General features: G+C 33.2%; 3 protein-coding genes across 5 annotated transcripts in view; 1 reads left to right on the forward strand and 2 right to left on the reverse strand.

Annotated features, from left to right (window-relative positions):
- The window catches only part of LOC136348056 (DDB1- and CUL4-associated factor 5), a 33,144-nt gene extending 27,724 nt beyond the window's left edge, over nt 1-5,420 (reverse strand). The window contains exon 1 of the mRNA XM_066298588.1: nt 5,138-5,420. Coding sequence (XP_066154685.1) covers nt 5,138-5,333 — 196 coding nt within the window. The 5' untranslated portion in view covers nt 5,334-5,420. The remainder of the gene's footprint in view (nt 1-5,137) is intronic.
- Nucleotides 5,421-9,062: 3,642 nt separating this feature from the next.
- Nucleotides 9,063-13,318, reverse strand: LOC136348075 (zinc finger protein-like 1). Of its 2 annotated transcripts, XM_066298630.1 has the most exons (7): nt 13,065-13,312; nt 12,539-12,685; nt 11,581-11,692; nt 10,821-11,014; nt 10,301-10,474; nt 10,109-10,200; nt 9,063-9,730 (listed from the first exon to the last, which is right to left on the reverse strand). In XM_066298630.1, the coding sequence occupies exons 2-7, from the start codon at nt 12,539-12,541 to the stop codon at nt 9,535-9,537; spliced, it is 771 nt and encodes a 256-aa protein (XP_066154727.1). In that variant the 5' UTR covers nt 12,542-12,685; nt 13,065-13,312; the 3' UTR covers nt 9,063-9,534. The 2 variants fall into 2 exon arrangements, with proteins under 2 accessions (XP_066154727.1, XP_066154726.1); XM_066298629.1 differs by lacking the exon at nt 12,539-12,685 and having other exon boundaries at nt 13,065-13,318.
- Nucleotides 13,319-14,114: 796 nt separating this feature from the next.
- On the forward strand, nt 14,115-20,182 carry LOC136348076 (S-methyl-5'-thioadenosine phosphorylase-like). Of its 2 annotated transcripts, none has more exons than XM_066298631.1 (7): nt 14,115-14,245; nt 14,479-14,663; nt 15,988-16,162; nt 17,002-17,140; nt 17,198-17,453; nt 17,508-17,717; nt 18,619-20,182. In XM_066298631.1, exons 2-7 carry the CDS (start codon nt 14,646-14,648, stop codon nt 18,649-18,651), a joined length of 831 nt encoding a protein of 276 aa, XP_066154728.1. In that variant the 5' UTR covers nt 14,115-14,245; nt 14,479-14,645; the 3' UTR covers nt 18,652-20,182. The 2 variants fall into 2 exon arrangements, with proteins under 2 accessions (XP_066154728.1, XP_066154729.1); XM_066298632.1 differs by having other exon boundaries at nt 14,216-14,330.
- Nucleotides 20,183-20,733: the final 551 nt, after the last annotated feature.

The following is a 20,733-nucleotide window of genomic DNA, read 5'->3' on the forward strand; positions in this document are numbered from 1 at the left end:
TAAATGTGCATTTTACTTATTCCCAAATGAATAGATCTGCACTGTAAAGCAAATTTTTGATTATTTTGAACCGAGTCCATTACAAACAAACGTCGCAGCATCACTTTCACCTGGAGCTACCTCAGTTTTCTTCATATCCAATGCAGAGCCAGTAATGAATAATTCCGTGATCATAATTTTTCTGCGCCACATTTCAAGGTGAAAATATACTGAAAGTTTTGATTAAATTCCTGGTTAATTCGATGAATTGCTCTATCAGCTCTGCCGCAGCACTGTATCAGGTGAATTCGTTGCCTGTTCGACAACATTGCTACTTAATTTAGACCTAAATTTAAATTAAATTCGTTTGCTGTTGCCATGAAAAGCGGAATTAATTTTTGGACCTATTTTTCCACATTCCTCCGTAACGAAAATCGAAACGGAGAGAACTGATTCGATCGTTTTGGACCAACCAGAAATCTGTCATAAAGACATACATTTTTCTCGTAAGTTGGAAAATGAGAAACTTTGCCCTCTTGCCAACTCCATCCGGAGACATGCTGTATAATACCATTTAGATGGGATCTAATGGGGGTTCATTCGCGTAACACCTGACTGACGTCATAATTGAACATAGCTCCTAAGCCCGTGCATTAACAAGCGGTTAAAAGAGGAGGAGGTGCGCAGTTGCCCTCTTTCTTTTCAGGGTGTCTGCGTCGCATATGCTAACCACTAATTCTGATTGTTTTTTAGGTTTCATGACACTTTTTGCACAAAGTTTCTTGTAATTATCTCGTATCAAGCACCGCTTATGAATTAATGACGAGTGCCTAAATGTACAAATGAAACTAGTTTAAAAATCTCGAAAATGGAACTGCAGAAACGATTAATTAACATATTCTCCAGCTCATTTACATATTTCCTTTTGCGTTCTTGATTATGGAACTGGAGTATTTCTCGACCATTCAGGGTATTTTAAGCCGAATTATCTAGTCACATTTACCATTCCTCACTTTTCACTTAAGCAACTGAGAAAAATCCTGTAATAAGTCATTTCAGCCATTTTGGTTGGGCAGTAAAATTAGGAGAAAGTTATTTTTTTCAGGAAAGTAAAATTCACTCAATTTTCATTACTGATTTACACTGTTAATCTGACGAAGACACCAATGAACATCGAAACGTTTATATATACTGCATGTCAATTGGAAAACGAACCACCCACGATATTTCACTCCCTATGAAAAATGTATAAATATGCAAAAACACGTTGATTTTATTCCCAAGGAGGAACATTCTTTTGGTCGGATTTCTATTCAATTGCATACACCCTCAAGAGGGGGCAAAAGCAGCCAATAAAATCTTAAATGGAAAGGGGCGTTGAGTTATACCTCATTTGAAAGGTCTTTCAATTACCCTTCCAAATATATCTGTTGTTATTTCGTTGAAAGGTTTCCGAAAAATCACGTCCAAACAGCAAATAAGCTGTACTAAGTGTTCAAATAAAACGTTCAAATTGCTGTCCACTATTTTCTAACTGGTAATAAAGGGTGTTTCCCAACTCCACTTTAACGTTCGTACAAATTTCTACTTAAATTTCCCTACGTGCAACTGCAATTCTTCCCTCCAATTCTTCCAAATCTTGAGGCTGGGTTTCATAAACGACAAATTTAAAATGCACCCGAAGAAAAAGTCCAGATGCGTTAAATCGGGCAATCGCGGTGGCCACCCTTCGATCAATCCACTTATCAGGAAACGTGTCGTGAAATCACGGTCTAGCAGGAAGAAAACAGACTGGTACAACTCCATCTTCTTGAAAGTGAAGATCTCCTTGTAAAATGCTATTACCAGCTTTTAATTCAGGAAATAAAAGTTAAAGTAATAAATAATAATTTAAAAAACTCAATAATTCTAATGTATTCTATCCTTTTTTCATCGAACAGTCTTATTCGCACTGTTTTTGCTATAAGTAGAGAGTATCTAAATAAATTCATTTACAAATGCAAGGAAACAAATAAAAACTAAAATAATTATCAGTTGTTTATAAAACCCAGAATCAAGATTTGGAAAGATCGAAGATAAGCATTACAGCTGCGTGTCAGGAAATTCAAGTAGAAGTTTTTGTGAATGTTAGCGTGGAGTTTGAAAACACACTTCATTACTGTTTAAAAAATAATATACATCACTTTGAACACTTAAAGCGTTAATGAGCAATTTTTCTGCAACACAGTTGATACCTAGGCCTGTTTACGGTTTGGACATGATTTTCCAAAAACCTCTCAACGAAAAAAAAAATGGCTACATCTGGAAAGATAACTGAACGACCTTTCAAATGAGGTATAACTCAACTCCCCTCGCTGTTTAAGATTTTAGAGGTTGCCTCCACCCACCCCTTGAGGGTGTATGCAATTTAATTAAAAAAAAAACGACTTGAAAAATGTCCCTCTTCAAAATAAAATCGACGTGTTTTTGCATATTTACATATTTCCTATAAGAACCGAAATATTGGGGGTGGTTCGTTTCCAAATGGACACGCTGTATATTGCGGAAGTACTAAGGAATTTTGTTTCTCAGCGACAGTCTTGAATGCTTTCCCACCTCTCATTAAGGATTCACCATTAAGGTGTTTTAGATAACACTCAACTGCATTAGCACTAAAACTTCTAGTGATGACGTATTGTAGAGTTTTTAGTGTCTTTGTTTCTATATGTGGTAATTAATTGGCCCAGGTGATCAGAGATATGTCTATTGATTGAATTTGTTATACAGGCAAAAAATACTTTACTGTTAAATGATCTAGATATGTTTTATTCATTAAGATAATACGTGTAGGTTTTCTCATAGTAGCAATCAAATTATAGCTCCTGAGTATACATTAATACATTTAATTTTTGGCATTGAAAGATATAGAAAATCAATATTGATGTTGCCTAATATTATTATGTTGTTTGTTGCGAAAAACACTGCTTCAAGACATTTAAAAACTGATGAGAATGGTGGAAAGTCTCCAGTGACATAATCGAAATATGTTGGGTTTTTTGTAGTGAATAGTGACTTCAGCGTTTGAAGAGTCACTTACCAAAGGGACCGACATATTCGCGATACCAGCTTTGTGCTCACATTTAGTAGCATTTGGGCCTTACGTGTTAACTCCATGGATGGTCCCGTTAAAAAAATACTATAACATATCATTTTTATAACCTGTCCAATCAAGTCTTGATCAAGCCAATGTTTACTTGCTCAAATGATATTAAATGGATAGTCACCTTGCAATTTCTCTGTCTATTTATTAGAATTATCTAATGATCTTAGGCCTTGATAAAAAAAAATCATTAGATTATCTTTTAGAGTTCACACAGCCTATACTAAACTGAAGCTAGTAGAAAACTCCGAGTTTCTAGTATTTATGGGAAAAAATGTATTATCTTCATTAAAAAGTTTTGATATTTTCTAAAAACAAAGCAGCTTATACCCACATTTTTTACCATTAGGGCCATTACTACAGAGGACTTTACACTCCTCTCCTTAAATAACCAAAACTATCTTTTTCAAACTGCACTTTTAAGATTTCAGAGTCTTGATGAAAGTATCCAAGATTAAGATAATACTTCTATATACAAGAGGCACATTGGCAGCCTTGATAACCTCTATCAGCCTGTACAGGCTACTCTGTGATTCTGGGTTGCCGAGATATAACCTAATACACATATTAATTTTACATTATTACATTGATATAGATTTTTGCGATTTTTAAGCTCCCTTCAAATGAAGGTTATTCAAAGGAAATCTTTAAGGTTCCAGAGCCTGAATGGTATTGTCCAGGAACAACCTAAGATCTACATTTGTCGATTAGAACAACAAGTATCATCTTTAAAGATTCTAAATATCCTGAAAATTTCTTAGGGGCCAGAATGTGCTCAACTTTAACAATCTTTCAAATTTTTAACACCAATCTTTTGGGACCTCAAGAACAATTTCATGTATATATGTTTATAGTAAAGTGCTTGAAATCTATGTTGCTTTAAGGGAGTAAGACATGGGTCTCTCTGTATCAAAAGAGAATGAAACGTTTTTGACAACAATAGTGTATCTGGATATTTATTACTATATTTTGTAGGAAAATTCTTTAAGCTGGCTTATAACCTGGTATATTTCCCAAATTTTTGTAAAACATTTTGTCCAATAAGTTTTTTTTAGAGTACTTTTTATATCTGTAACTTTTATATTAAATACTCTTAAAACTTGACTATTTTCCTTCATTTGTCACCACTCACTGGTACATGTGCACTATAGACTTGGCCTTAACTACCCCTTACACCTTTAACCCCAGTTATTCTTAAAGCACTAGAAATGAATTCTTACACGAAACACATTTTATCTCAGATTGCATAACGTTTTTGCTATATTTACAGATTAGTTTCTCATATCTGAACATATGCAAGTCAAAGCTGGATGCACTGTGTGCGAAAAGTGGATGGTTAGAGAAGAAGTGAAGATTCCATGGGTTTTATAAGACCTATGTAAAAGTAGGATATAGGTAATAGAACCTTCAAACTGTTAAAAGTGATTTCTTGGTATCCAGTAAATATTTCTGGAAAAATTAGCAGAACATCAATAATTTAGAAATATGTACTGCTATTCCAGAATCCTAGTTCAAGCATGGGCAGGGTTTGAAATGTGGGTAAGTATAAATAATAGCACTTGTTACAATTAGATATGTACAGTTTTCCTAATTAAGTGCTAAGTTCCATACTAAGACAAGACATATACTGAAAACTAAGTATAAAATATTTTCATAAATATGAGTGTGACACATGTTTAAAGGGAGTTCATGTTTAGAAATGGCTATTGTTGAGCCTTTTATAAGCCTGATCTGCAGACACATGGGGACATTCAGTCTGATGAATTTAAGAACTTTAATGTCTAATATTCTTGCAATGATCAATGAGGAATTTAACTGTTTCCAAACGTAAACTCGAAGTCCAGCAATACATTAAACTGAATAACTTTTACTTTCTAAATGGCAACCATTTTCTTAAAAAATTTTCTAATGTTTCACTATGATTTTTATTTTAGGGAAAACTAAGCTGTAGATCGATTTTTCTATTTAGAATTGCAAAATACGAGAAGAAAACTGTTGAATAACAAAATTGATCCTTACCTGAGACCAATAATTCACCTTCTTCAGAAAATTCAATGGCATTCACACACCCATAATGAGCGACCAAATCCTTTCTATAAAAATTTCTTGCCTTCATTAATCGTTCTTTGAAAATTCGATTTTTTATCACTAAATGATTACTGTATTGTCTGTTCACAATATATGATAAAGGATTTATTACCGATGACCCAGCCATTGTTAAAAATTTGTAAATTCTTTCACGACAAAATGCAAAGTATTGTTGACAAAACGGCGGCTCAACGTCGAATGGAATGGCTGGATGTCAGAATCAGCTGTTTTTGATTATGGTTTACTTGCCGTCCTACTCCTCAGCCGCTGCTGCGATTGCGTTTCCGGTAGCGACGCAGTGGGATGTGCGCATAAAAGTTAGAGAAGATCGAAAATGAAGAAAAAAGAGAATAAAAAGTGCATTCGTATTAAATTCAATCACGATTAGGCCCAAGATCATGTTGTAGACCTACGAAGAATTCGGGGGTGATTAGACCTGTTTCGGTTTCGACATATTAACGATCCGGGGGTCTCTAATGCATTGATGACGAAATCGAATCAAACTCTTAACGCATTAAGAGCCCTCAATACTAAATGAGTGCGGAAAGCCTTCCCCTCCCTCTAAAAAAGGAAACGCAACGAGCGTTTCCCACAAGCACAAGCTTTTGTGTTTTTGGCATTTCAAAAAAAAAATAAAAATAAAAATAAAAATAAAAAAATAAAGAAAACCCAAAATAGATACCTTTGTGCCTGCAATAAACCCATTAACCCATGAACTAATACGAGTTAAGCGTTCACAAGCAAAAGGATCTGTTCAAAGTTGAATTTTTACTTTGCAAAGAGAACTATTCGTATTGAGGCCGTTTCATACTATAACGACAGTCACGGTCTATCCACCTAAAGGTCGACATTTAATATACGGAAAAGTAATCAGTGTGTTCACACTAGGATGCAACTCAAAAGCACCTATGCACTCTAAAGGAAGCGGCGCTCGTTTGAGTGTGAGTGTGAGCGTCGCTTGACTCATAATATGAAACGGGCTCTATGTCGCCTGGGACCTGACTTGCGCTTTTTCGCGATATACACAGGGTGTTCATTCAACAGCCCCTCGTACTCCTACGAGTTTATTTGTGATTTAATAAAAAAATCAATTACGGAAATGCATGTGAGGTGAATGGAGGTTAATTTTGAAATTGGTGACAACCGAACAAGGTGTCCCAAAAAAGCGGGGCGTCAAAAAGTGTCTTTTATTTTTTTTTTAATGGGATTACCTGCATTTTTTTCACGTGGCATAATTCTCTCTTGAGTTTGTGTTAGTTTCTAGATTTTTTAACTCCGTGATGCAATGACTCGGAGCTATAACGCTTTAAAAAAAGATTTAGACACTTGCAGTGACTCATTAAAAAAATATACCACAGATAACTTTAGTTGGGTTTTGATAAATTTGGAATGGATTATGTAACATCACCTTAGCAGGCACGAGTGGTCATTTAATGAAAAATACGTACAGGATGTTCACAATATAGCGACTTTAATTTTCTTGATTTTTCAGATGCGATGGTGTGATTTTTGTGACATAGGGAGCAAGGAAGTCCAGTTTTCTTTATTTTGGTACAAAATAATGTCACATTTATCCTAAACGTTAATGGAACTATTAATTCTTTCGGGAACACCTGCAATTCTTGTTAAGTACCTGAGTGTTAATCATGCGTGGCCATGGTTTCGATATTTTTTTGTTTTAAGTATTGATAGGTTAGTTACGGTTTTCTGGTTATTCGTAATTGGATTAAGCACACTCAACAAGAGCTCATTAGTATAATTTATGTAAATGGTCCATGTGATGGAAATAGTTTAATATCTGGGGCTTACGCACAAGAATTTCCTAACAGAGGACATACCGATGTAAGGAGCCTAGAGAGTCTGAAGGAACGTTTTAAACGGACAAGAAATATTAACTATGGAAAGAAAAGTCGTAACAAGAGAGTTTTAAGAGAAGAAAATGAATTGAATGTCGCGTTATCACTAGTAAAAAACCCAAGCACTAGCGTAAGAGGAACTGGTCAGGAGATGGATGAGCTGTCAAAACTTAAAACAAAAATCGAAACCATGGCAACGTATGCTAAATCTAAATACTCAGGCGCTAAGCTACGAGTGCAGGTTTCCCTGAAATAATTTATAACTCCATTAATATTTAAAGTAAATATTATATCATTTTATGCCAAAATGAAGAAAACTTAAATTCTTTTCGTTCTACATCACAAAAACACACCATCCCATTTGAAAAAAACAACAAAATTGAGGTTGAAAAGGTCAAAAATTAAAGTTGTTGTTATGAATACTCTGTATGTATTTTTCACTAAATGAGTATTCGTGCCTGCTAAAGTAACGTTACATGAAAATCCGTCCTAAAATTATTGAAGTCAAACTTGAGGTAACGGTGATAATATTTTTTTACGAGACACTGCAAATGCCTAAAATTCCCTTTAAGACGTCTTACCTTCGAGTCGCTGCATTCCAAGGTGAAAAAATCCAGCAAGTAACACAGACTCAAAAAACGATTCTATTATTAAAAAAAAATGCAGGTGGTCTTATTTAAAAAAATGGTATTTTGTGACGCTTCACTTTTTTGGGCCACCCTGTGGGTTGTCATTAATTTTACTCGCCCTCATTAGCCTCGTGTACTTTCCCATAATTGTTTTTTTTATGAAATCACAAATAAGCTCATAGGAGTCTGGAGAACTGTTAAATGGACACCCTGTATTTCCGATGTCCTTCAGGGTTTAGCCCATATTAGGTTGAGTCAAACTTTAAAAGTGAAGCGTTTACCAAAGCAGAGAATATTAGTTGTATTCCTTCAAAAATGATGTCATGATAACACGAAGAAAAAAATTAGTTTATGATGGAAATTTGATGAATTGATTGAAGAAAGATGCATACAACACCTGTTATTATTTTCTTTTAATAGGGCTTTGGTATTGCTAAGTTGAGAAATTTGAGTAATTGTTTTAGCGTAATAAAAATCGCAACAAAACAACATAAAGAATTTCCCATTTGACAAAGTAACATTAAGACTTATCACAATTAAAATTAAAAAGATAACTGGGCAACAGATTAAAGTGCAAACGCATTGCTGTGTCATTTGGGCTGATGTTTTTCCACGTAAATCCGGCAGAGCCACCTCAATTTGAAACGTATACGGTCAGCGAGAAGAAGGGCATAGGCCCACAGGAAATACCACGTAACACACCCTTCTTACCTGGCTTGGAGGATGGAACTTGTTCGTTCGTATTCAATTTGTCGCATTCGAAAATTTCGAAGGGCTTTCTGGTTAGTTAAGGGTAGTGTTAGGTTCTGAAAATGCATGTTCCCTAACTGCAGATTTTTCTATTTGCCCAGCCTGCCATGTTAATAAAAAAGCTCCACTTTCTGAATGTTAAGTTCTTTATAGTCAAAATTATATCGTTTTCGCCCAAATTTAATATTTACTCAAATGTGATTAATCAGTTCTACCAAGACCTTATCTACTTGAAATAATTTTTGCCGATTAGTATCAGGTAACTATTAAAGGTCTTTCTGCCCATTATTCATTTGATAATTAATTTTGTTAATGTATTTTCATGTTAACTAGAGAAACTGCAGATCGCATGCCACATTCTTCCATTAATTTCGACTATTTTTCACATATTTTCATCTGTTCCGTTCATTGCTGTAAAATTAGGTAGGGATATGATAAATGATATGATCAATAGTCAATGAAAATCACTTTTGATTATAAAAAAAAAGTAATTTTTCATATATTCATAAATCTGTTTGATTAAAAGTTGTTATGTTGATAACAATTACGGAGCGTTCTATACAATAATTTGGAGCCTGCTAAGGTAATATTGGTGGAAAATTAACGGTAAATGAACATAAGCAAGCTATAGTGGTATAATATTAAAATAATGTATTTACAATTCATTAAAAATAAACAACTAATACAAATAAGCCATTAGGCACTCCTATTTAATATTTATCCATTGGGAACTCAGAAATAAATGGTTCAAGTTAAAGCATTTTATTTAGTTATGGTAGATGATCACTAACTGAAATTAAGTTTTGGTTCTTTTAAGGACAATTAGAGAGAGTTGTGAATGTGACCTACGATTGTTTTTAATAAAATTTCAACAAGTAACAGCCACTTTAAGGGCCTGGCGAGTGTTGAACTGATGTAGTCTCACAACATCGTTTAAAAAGAAAGTCCCATGTTGCAGGCAACCGCTATAAAAAAACATACGTGTTTGGTAAATTTCTGGATACTGTTTCTCAAACATCTAAAACTCTGGAATTATGGTTACTTTTGTTCTAGCAGCTTAAATGTCTTTACGAAATACTGCAAACGAAACATTTTAGTTTGATTCCACATTTACAAACGGATTGTTAATTTCTTCAAAGTTTGGATCATTTTCAGTTGAATATCTACCCAGACGCGACATTAAAAATAGGAGAACCAGAATAGCAAATATGGCTAAAGTTACAAACATACAGTATTTGCGATATTTTGATCTGGTCCCTCGTGCTCTCAACGGTGCTCCAAATGTGATTCTGTAACAATATCATATAACTGTTAGATATCTTTCTTTTGCATAAGAGTAAATTATGCAGGCACGATAGTTGTTTATATGTAAAAAGCTGAAAGAAGATTATGGCTGACGTTTATTTAGCGAAGGGCGTAATCATTCTTTCGGCCCTTGATACATCTAATGTTTACGCACAAATTATATTTTTTACATTTTAGGTTATAGGGCAGGTAGTATAATATTATACTTAGTTATCGGATTAAAGATAGTCGAAAAATTTAACGAGATTAGTTTTTTTTTACCTGGACACCGTTACCAAGAATAATGGAGTCATATAATTAAAAATAAAATAACCGTCCTTGGTCGTAAACTGCGTTTTCACCATATGGATTATAATACTTACTTCCACCAAGTGCTAACTAATTCTGATACCGGTCTCCTTTTATATTTATCATCGTCGTGATCAAATGCGAGAGGTTTGACATCCCGAACATCCTGTAATGGAAAATCAATATTAAGGCATCGAATGAACATAACTAAAAATACTTGTCTAAACAAAGGTGTATAGGTAAAGGAGCAAATTTTTAATGCTTACTTGAAAAGCTTTCCTATTTGCTGAAATTCCATGGTAATTATCTATCCTATTGAATGCTCCGTGATCATCTAGATTGACCACAGAATGTGATGGGCTTGGAGCAGGTCGGATTGATTGTGATAGAGGTGCATTGACATGACTTAGTATTGATTTTACTTCTCTCTCTTCTGATAACTGTAAAAGAATATTATAATTTTTAACTGAAAAGTCACTAGATTATCCCCTTCTTGAACATTAACATTAAAAAAAAGATTCAAGGTTACTTAACAAACAGTTTATTTTGGCTAATTTGATTAATTTTCGATATACAAAATGTTATGGTTACCCCATCTATCACTGCGCGTCTCGATAAACCACAAGATCTTTTGATAAGAATTAAATATTTTCTATCTCAGTATGTAACACATTTTTCGACCTTCCCATCTAACGACATTCTATATTTTTTTGCTGGTGTCTGAGTGTAATAAAATCATAAAAATCTTCACTCTACACACTTTTACAATTTCAATGAAGAACTTACCAATGGAAGTCCTAGACCTGCCCTTGCCCAGTTCACGCCAGCTAGTTTTTCCTTTAACACATCTGCAACAGGGCTTATTAAATTTGAAGCTGGAAACAGTGGGCTTTTACAAGAAGGGCATATATGTCCTCTAGGTGCAGTTGTCGGGGGTAGCTGTCTTGAATAATGATCCAAACAGGACCAATGAAAGACATCTGAAAAAGAGAATTGCCTGAACTCAATACTCAATAATCATCGTATCACTCATTACTGAAAAGATACTGAGGAAAATATATGTATTTCAGGTAACATTTTGGAGTAAAAAAAAGTTATATTGGGTTCAAAATCAATTTCTGTTTTTACACAAATTTTGATATTATTGATGTTTCCAATGTTTTTAACTAATTTATGATGGTCGCTTTTTTTATTAGATTAGAAACGGACAGTTCAGGTTAGTAACTTAATAAATCTTTTATGATTCAAAAAGTACATAATATGTTGATATATGTGGTTCAGCATTTTTGTTGACTATTTGCACTATGGAAAAATAAAATTGCAGTAACCCTGATTATACAACGTGTCAAGTCGAAAAACAAACCACCCTGGGTACGTAGATCTTTATAGAAAATATGTAAATATACAAAAACACGTCGATTTTATTTTTATTGCCTTAACCAAACGAAGGCCCCCTGCTTTGCATTGGATCTAAAGTCACCCGCAAATGTTACCTTCTCTAAATATTTTCACTTTTCATAATCTGTTAATATAAGTAAATACTTACGGTAACATGTTAATCGAATGCTGTCTTCAACATTCAAATCTTTGGAGCATAGTTCACAGATGGAGTTATAATCACTGTCTTGTAGCCACTGCAAGTATGACTGCACAACACACTAGAAAACAACATAGAAAAATTAACATATCTATATTATAAACTCTGTTAAATAACATCAAAATATACAAACACTGAAAAAGTCTAAGGATATTTTTATAAATACATTAAAGTTCTTATGAAATTAATTGGAAAATAACATTATGCACTTACAGTGTTAGAAAGTATTAAATATACAACAAATCTAAGTTTTTGTTGATAGATTTCTAAATTATATTTATTTATTTATGAGTTTTAAATGTAATTAAAAGTGCTTTTTTTAACTTAACAAAATAATTTCAGGAACAAAAAAAAAAAAACTAAGTATAGTCCTAACTCTGTTATCAATAATCAAAATGATATTGCTGATTTCCACTTGTGGTACCTTTTCCCATTCTTCTGAAAGTAGGTTCCAGAAATGAAAGACACCATAAACTTTTAACGTTTCCAGATCGTCTTCACACACTTATTTAATGAGAATCTGAGTAAAATCCAAATCTAAATTCATCAGTGAAAAAAATTGCAGTACAATACAGTATAAACTATAATCAAAATTATTTGTTATCGATTTTATGACTTTTTAAAAATATCCTTAGATTTTTCTGATTGATGTAGATTTCTAAATGATTAAATCGAGGTGATAAATGAGATATGAAAATATCTCAACAAATGAGCATATTTTTGTGAATGTGATACAAGTCTGTGGACGTAAGCGAGTATTTCTCAACTCACTCAATACACTTCTTTAAGAAGCTGTTCATGCCATTTAAATATGATTTGTAGATTCATCTTACATTGTTAAGAAGTTAAACACATTCATATGCATGCTGTAACTTATAGATTGAACACATTGCTAATGTTAACTTACCATACTGCTAAGAAAGTTATGCAATGTTTAACATTTACATGTAGCTTCTTATGTACATCTACTGAAAATCAAGAATTGGCAAAGCAAGTTCCCACAATATTCAAAACAGGCAACAAAGCTTTATATACTCACTACTCACTGGAAATCCTACAATACAATGAAAGAACTACAAAATAAATTACGAAGACAAAATGACCTTTTCTTTCGAGCACTGTCTGAATTTCTAAAGTGGACTGAAAATCTTAATACAACTAAATTTCCTAAAGTTATGTTAAGTAACTTCAAGTTAGTCATTACTCAACTCTGTACATTTTAAGTCTAAAATAAAGAAACATCACACATTGTGAGTTCACACAAGTAACTGTGTTAAACTTTGTCAAAAGTGAAAAGGTCTTTGATGTTATTATTAAAAGCAGAGGAATTTTTTAGCTTTGCCCCCCTGACACGGAACTTGCATCAACGCGGCAATGAAAAGCTCGAGACTGGATGAAAAGGAAAAATAATATGTTACTAATAGAATACTTACAATGGGGTGGTTAGTAACCATACAGTTTTCACAGACACAAACCCTGTGTTCAAAACAAAACTGGTTGGTGACCCGTCTCTTTGGGCATTTGCACAGGCCCATTTTTTTCTAACAAATGGAGAATCGTACCCACACTTTTACACTGTTATTTCAACACACTTTTTAACTTTTTTTACTATTTTCTATGCATATTATGTTTGTAAAAATTCCACCATTCACGTCCACGTATATCGATATCCTGTCATTCAATATTTTATTTTATGATATAGAAAGTAGGGATGAATTATAGGCGATTTCAACTCACCTTTGGTACCTGCTTTTGGTCCGTCAAATGTCTAGCAAACGATTTTGCATCGGACACAGTAACGTGTTTCTATTAGTCTTTCTCCGTCACGTGTTACGACTTGCAGTGCCAGAAGGTAATCTGATTGGATAACTATCTATTTTCTTTTGGCACATTTTTCTTTAAATTTGCATTTGAGTTTGTATGCCTTTTTATCAACTTCAGACAATTTTTAATTAATTTTCAAGTCTCCTTTCTTCCGAGACAATTGTTTGCCAGATCACACCTTTCTAAATCGTTAGTCGGCATTCCAGTAAAATGTGCTCCATTTTTTAATTTTCTTTTTAGTTTTATAGCAGTTTGCATCAAACAATAACATGTAAGAAGGAGAAATGTGAAGTGGCTGACGTGGCCTTATAGCGAACGAGCGTTTCTGTTTGCTACTTTTACGTGCTACATTATTCCGTTCCCAATATGTTACTTTGTGATACAAATCACTAAAATCGATGTGATGCGTCCTGTGTACAGTCGGTAATTAGATGAGTTGATTTTTTGTAAAAAAAGTAATTAACAATTCTAAATAGTAGGGAACTACCCGGAAACAGTAGAAAACTTGAATAGCAAGCGTTTGGAGAATAGATGATAATGGGTAGTAGTGTCTCAAGCAACGATCGATAAATGTTGCTCGTACATTTTTAAGGAGTAACTAGAATTGGTCGACCAACTCAAATCACATCGATATTTTCGATAAACGTTTACAATCCTACTGTGCTGTCAAGAAAAATAAAAAATTATGTCACATGCCGGCACTCTTTATTTTTGTTTTGACACTTTGATTTCGATTAATTTACTTTATTAATTGGATTAATTAATAAAAAAGAGGACATTTTAAATAATTGTGAGTACTCGTTTATTTAAAGTTTAACTCTACTGCTCGCAGTATTCGTTCAGATTTATAAACGTAGATGCAAAATCATTTAGAGGTAACACTTTAAGGATTCAATTTTAAATAACTAGATATTTGTTTTTAAATTCATGACGTAGCGTCTACTGGACTCGCCTTAAAAAACACTGTTTTCCGGTCTCTGCATCACAGATAACTACATATTCTAATTAACGCTTTTATTCCAGGTCTGGCATCAAAATCGAGTGTTATCATTACTTACCCTTTGCCCTTTAGCATTATCAGTATCTATATTATCAGTAACTGTTATCACAGATTCATAAACTAGAGAGAACTGGAAATTTAAATTGGTTTTGAATTTTAATTTGAAACTCTAAGTCCAAAGAAAATCAAGATGTCCCAGCAAATTAAGGTAAATGCACTTTTGAATATGTTTGTATTATAAAATGTGTAAATCTTGTGTAGCTATAGCGTTTTCATCAAATAACAATAATTTCTCATCAGATGATGCTCAAGTTTTATTTCATCCCTATTAAATTGTTAAAACAAAGGACAAAATATATTAAAGTTCTGCTTAATTGAGGTCAAAACTATCACGGACAAACTTGACAACTTGGAAATAGAGGCAACTTTGTTGTTTTTTTTTTCAATTAGAAAACTATTTGTATTTTAATGAAGTTTTAAATTTGTCTCATAATTAAGTATTGTATTTTATATGCATAGTTGCATGTGGAGTTTTAGTCAATGCAAGCAAAAAGCAATTGGGCGATTGATAAGTGTAAAAGAGACAGGTTATCTTTTCCCTTTCCATTGTTAAGGATTTCCTAGCGTTGTTACAGCGCGTCTTACTCCGAGGATGGACCCAGTTCTATGTGATTTTCGAGGACGCAAATTACGCGCATAAATGCCAATTTGAATGCGTTCTTGCAGGACAAATTCCATGATAAATTTTAGTGTAGCCTTACATTTACAAACACCAGAGTAGAAATGGTATTTTAGAACGTATCATTAGAAAAACAAACCCTTTTGATGACATTATCCATCTTCTGGTGAAGGCTTATTGTTCGCGAGTTAACGACGCGAGCAGTACGCAGTCTGTCTCCCTCGCACTTATTAATCGCGTAATTACCTTTTGCTTGTACTGCCTAAAACTCCGTGTGCCTAGCAGTGAAAAAAGCACTGTAGTTATTCCATAATGAAGCAGTTCTTTGTGCAATGCCCTTTATAGGGTCAAAATTTTATTCAGTAATTTAAAGAACACTCTCTATTCAGATTTTATACTAATTTAAAAATATTGCACCTGTTACAATTTCAGATGCTATAACTTACAAATAGTTTAAATTAGAAATAACAAGTTTCTAAATTTGAATACTCTACTGTCCCAACACAGATCTTTAATAGCATATTTCTTTCAGTTTAACATTTGTCAAATAAAATAGTAATAGCCTTTTTATTGACAAATTCAGTGCAGAAATAGTCTATTGCAATACTAATTTACTAAGGTTCAGAAAATAGAGATAATAATAATTATGTGTAAAGTTACTCACATATTGTGGCACCCTCACCAGTGTGCATTAACTGCAACAATGGGGTCAACATTTTGCGCTTTTTATTATCACACGTCAGAATAAAATAAAACAAATAAAATAAAACAAGACAGGCCCCCATCACATTTGATAACAAAAGTTAGTACTTAGTGCGAGCTTTTAGTCGACTTTTAAAATGTTTGGTTGTAGATTGGCATTATAGGAGGCTCAGGACTTGATGATCCAGATATTTTAAAAGACCGAACTGAGAAGAAGGTTACTACACCTTATGGTTCTCCATCTGATTCTCTGATTTTGGGAAATATAGAAGGCGTTGCAGTCGTCATATTAGCAAGACATGGACGAAAGCATACTATTATGCCAAGTAAGTATTTCTATAATATATGTAAAAGGAGCTTTTTGTGATGTCCAGGGTGATTTCATCATTCCTATAGTAGGATGACTGAAGCAATAACACAACGTTATTTTATCTTGATAAAAGGTTCCTCGTTGGTCACGAAATCTTCTGTTTTGTCTAAAAACTCTTTTGGTGATTTCCTTTGCGAGAACTAATGCCAAAGTGCAATACGTCTAATTGCTATAATTGTGACTCCGATAGAGAAGTCTATCTTGCTGTTTATTTAGGTGATGCACTTTAACGAAATTTATGGCAATTCGTCTATAGATATCCTTATATCCTTAGTATAACTATGTATGTTAGATTTTGGTTTAATGTATTTAATAACCCTGCAACTTGTAATCATTTTCTTTTAACTTTTGTCCCGTTACATTCAAAGTTCTGGATTGAATTGTCGCGTTTACATTTCGCAAGTTCTATTACAAGTGTAATAAACTTATGTAATTTCAAGGTCATTTGCTGGAGAAGGTTTTGCTTCACAGAGTACAGTGAGCGAGCCCCTGGTGAGTTGATAAATATTGCTACTAAACTAAACTCACCAGAAGCGAACTTATTGAATATTAGGATTGGAAGATCTCTAAGAATGACGACAAAATGGCGGTGGAAACTTAAGCAATGTCAATAAGCCTATAACATTTTGTTGTCATTCTCGGTAGATTTGTATTCTCCATATTGTCGAGAATTTGGCCATAATATGAGGAACAAACTTCTATCTTTAAAGACTATTGATTAAAAAGCGATAAACCTGATTCATAAACTGTATACAAACCTATTTACGTTTTGTTTTACTAACTTTGTTCTACTAGGCAACGTCAACTATCGAGCTAATATATGGGCCCTTAAAGAAGAAGGCTGTACGCACGTTATAGCAACAAACGCGTGTGGGTCATTGCAGGAGGATATTGCACCCGGGGATTTAGTATTAATAGATAATTTTATTGATAGGTAAGTGATAACATTAAATCAGTAAAAATTACGAAATCAATAATTTTTCGATTATAGAACAACAAATAGACAACAAACATTTTATGATGGAGAAGAGAATCATGCTAAAGGGATTTGCCACATGCCGATGGAGCCGGTGTTTTGTCATCGCACTCGAAAGGTTATATTAGACACAGCAAACGATGTTGGTGTTGCTTTAAGAGATGGCGGAACAATTGTGGTTATAGAGGGTCCGAGATTTTCAAGTAGAGCCGAGAGCAACTTGTTTCGAAGTTGGGGCGCTCATGTTATTGGAATGACTTCAGTACCAGAGGTTAATTCATGAAGTTGATTATTTGAATATACCTAAAAAACCACGTTTGCATAGGTCGTTTTAGCGAAGGAAGCTGGTCTGTGCTATGCAGTAATAGCTATGGCAACAGATTACGATTGTTGGAGAGACAGTGGGGAAAAGGTGTCTCATAAATATGTTTTGGAAGTATTTTCTCAAAATGTGAAGAAAGTATTGCAATTATTGGTAGCTGTGGTCCCCAGAATGGGTAAAGAAGAGTGGGGTGAAACTATTCAAGATGCAAAGGTAAGTTCCATTTGTTACAGAAATTAAAATTTATTGATGTTCTAAAATAACAATTTTGTAAATAATTACCAGAGGTAAGTAAAATACTATAATTAAATGTTATATATAACTTTTATTTACAGGGCGTTCAGATACCCCGTGTGGAAATCTATCAGATATGGTACAATTTATAATAAATCGATTTAACTAAACTAGCTTTAATACAAAAGTTGATGATAATGGAGCTTTTTTTTTAGCAAAAAAATAGGGCAGAAGTTTTTTTTACTCGAAATTAATACACACCGTGACAGAAAAAAGTTTCGATGGTTTAAATGTCTCTTAATGGTCGCTTGTCGCGTTCTTTAGAAGATAAAACAAAATTGTTTACAAATTTCAACTTCTCATCTCAAAAAATCCCTTCATACAAAATTTTGTGAAATTACCTCGAAAAAGTCGAAACATATTAAAGAAAATCAGATGTCCTTTTTCAATTTTGACAACCTGTAGCTCTGTTATCGACTTTTGTACTAAGGCAAGTTTAGTTAAATCGACCTATTATGAGTTATACTATATCTGATAGAGTGTTGTACACGGGATATCCGGACACCCTGTGTAACTATTTTAAATGTATAATTAAGTTTTAGCTCTAGAACTGGAATAAATAGGTTTAAAAAACATTTTTTCTATTTATTCTGGAAATAGGAGATTCCAATAAAACCATTTGTTGAGTCATGGATTATGCTTGGTTTACCTAAACTAGAACCTCATAAATTTTGAATAAGAAATGTATTTTCGTCTGAATTACGGATATCTAACATATTGAAATTCTTTATGAGTTTTTATGCATAGGGAAGATTCGGTATAGCTTAAACCATGATTCAATTACCTTCGTTTAGTATTATCATTCTAATATTTGTTTTAGGCACTCGTAACAAACAGTGTCTTCTCTGCATAACCAGTCGAGGACCACGACCTTTTATTTAGCAGAAGTACCTATTTTTGGATTTACATACATATATACCTAATAAGTATGCCTATATAATAGTATAATTGATTAGTTAATATCCATAAGTCAGATTTATTTTCATATTAAACCTTAGCGAACGAATGTCACCAGACGACTTGACGTAATATTTTAACGACATGATGATACTATAATATTTTACATTATTCGTACTAGCACGGGAAAAGATTGCGCTATTTACTCGGATAGAAACACGGCGGGAAACAAGTAATTATTGAGATATTTACATAAAAGACCTGGTAAACAACTCCAACGACATGGAGTCGTACAGTGTGGTGCATTAATAAGAACTGAGGGGCGAAAGACATTACAAGAAATTCAAGGATATCTGTAATATACTCGGAGCAGTTAGAGAACCACGACTGATCGCCGCTAGTTTTATAAAGGCATTTAGATTGATGCCACTGCAAACCATCATAGAACTTCCACTAAAATTTATTCTTGGTGAAAAATTGCGGGGTACAAACTGTTCGCCAGACCTCTTCCATACCTTATCACGTTCACTGGGCGTTCTTCAGAAAAATCTGGATTCATACAATAGTAATAGGCGCACCCAATGGGCATTAGTCCAATTCTCAAGCAAATTTTAAGCTTTTAACAGGGCGTTTTTTGATAAGCACCGGTCTAATAGCTGAGGGGTGAGATGTCAATCCATACTCATTAAGTCTTCTTCTTACTGTACGTTCAGAAACTCGAACATTTCAGAAGTTTTTTAGAAGAATATTGAAATTAGAACTGGTAGCGTGCAGATTCCAAAGATCATGGAACCAAAATTTTCTTAATCAGTGTTATAGACAGCAATATAACTTTTCGGTTTCCGATGTTACCAAGGAAGAAAAATTGGAAATATTAAAGTATTTCTTTTAATTTCTCCAGGATTGTATACATATAAGTATTTAATTATTTACTTTTTTACTTACATTTTCTATTTTGTGTAAATACATCGTAAATTTATAGGTATATTACATCACACATCGATTCGTTTATATTAACTTCTATAATTTTCACGTCAGTTTCTTTTCATTTAATCCTATATGTTCATATACTATCTATTATTACTAAAAGTTTCCATAAAATCTATTAAAAGCGATATTAATTGTGCACTTTTCTCGCTTTAGTTATAAATGAATTTGTTAATATTCCGTCGATCGACTGGTCATTGCTTTAGAAAATGCACTCGTTCGTTGAGGGCGAATACGTATTTTTAGTTTGTACCATTGTCAGCAATGACTGAATAGCGCGCCAAAGGTCTACAGTAAAACGTTTAATTAGTTAGATAAAAGATAGTTTTTACGGCTTCATTGCGTCGTTTCGATAATAACTTACCTCAGATAAGCAGTATATTTGATTCCTACCTACAAATTTCATCTAGTTTTTTAGAAATTTAAATGTAAAGTGTTATTTAAAACAAAAAATGTTCATTTTTTAAGATTGTAATTCTAATAAATATTTAATTGCAAAATGTTTTTTTTTTAACGAGCCTAATAACAGGTAACAGATATGTTTTGGATATTCTTAGAAAAACGCATCAAATTTTCAAGAAGTCCTTCAGTGATATTCTTTTCACTATACACCTACAGTGATTCACAAAAATCTGCATATGTTTAGAAACGTTCTTAAAACTAATAAACTACCGAATTTCCTTTCTTTTCTCTAAATTATTTAATAACATTTAGTACTTCAGTAACAGTGAATAAATATTGAAAAAATATATTTACTAAAGTCTTAGTGGAACTCAGAATAAAAAATAAAGAAGTCCTACTCCATGAAAGTCTACATAGAGTTGAGAATATATTTTGTAAACATTTTTTTACATTCGTATGATTGAGTTTGTTAGTACTAAGTACTGAGTATTAATTAATACGAATTCTGAGTATATTTATGTTTACGTCATCCTGAAAGTTCATATATGGTCCATAGTAGCAGATCGTACTACCATGGACCAAATTTAAAATATCTCGAAAACAGCTTGACTTTTAGCAATTTATAACGAGAGTACGTTTTTTAGAAAAA

Source organism: Euwallacea fornicatus, chromosome 31, assembly GCF_040115645.1.
Source record: "Euwallacea fornicatus isolate EFF26 chromosome 31, ASM4011564v1, whole genome shotgun sequence".
Lineage (NCBI taxonomy): Eukaryota > Metazoa > Arthropoda > Insecta > Coleoptera > Curculionidae > Euwallacea > Euwallacea fornicatus.

Bases quoted from the DNA above. Each gene is read 5' to 3' on its own strand.
- LOC136348075 (XM_066298629.1), bottom strand. From the start codon at position 13,166: ATGGGCCTGTGCAAATGCCCAAAGAGACGGGTCACCAACCAGTTTTGT. The intron at 11,693-13,064 runs GTAAGTATTCTA...GTTGTTTTCTAG, and splicing joins TGGTTACTAACCACCCCATT to TGTGTTGTGCAGTCATACTT. The intron at 10,201-10,300 runs GTAAGCATTAAA...TTTCCATTACAG, and splicing joins CAAATAGGAAAGCTTTTCAA to GATGTTCGGGATGTCAAACC.
- LOC136348076 (XM_066298631.1), top strand. The intron at 16,163-17,001 runs GTAAGTATTTCT...TTGTTCTACTAG, and splicing joins AAAGCATACTATTATGCCAA to GCAACGTCAACTATCGAGCT. The intron at 17,454-17,507 runs GTTAATTCATGA...ACGTTTGCATAG, and splicing joins GAATGACTTCAGTACCAGAG to GTCGTTTTAGCGAAGGAAGC.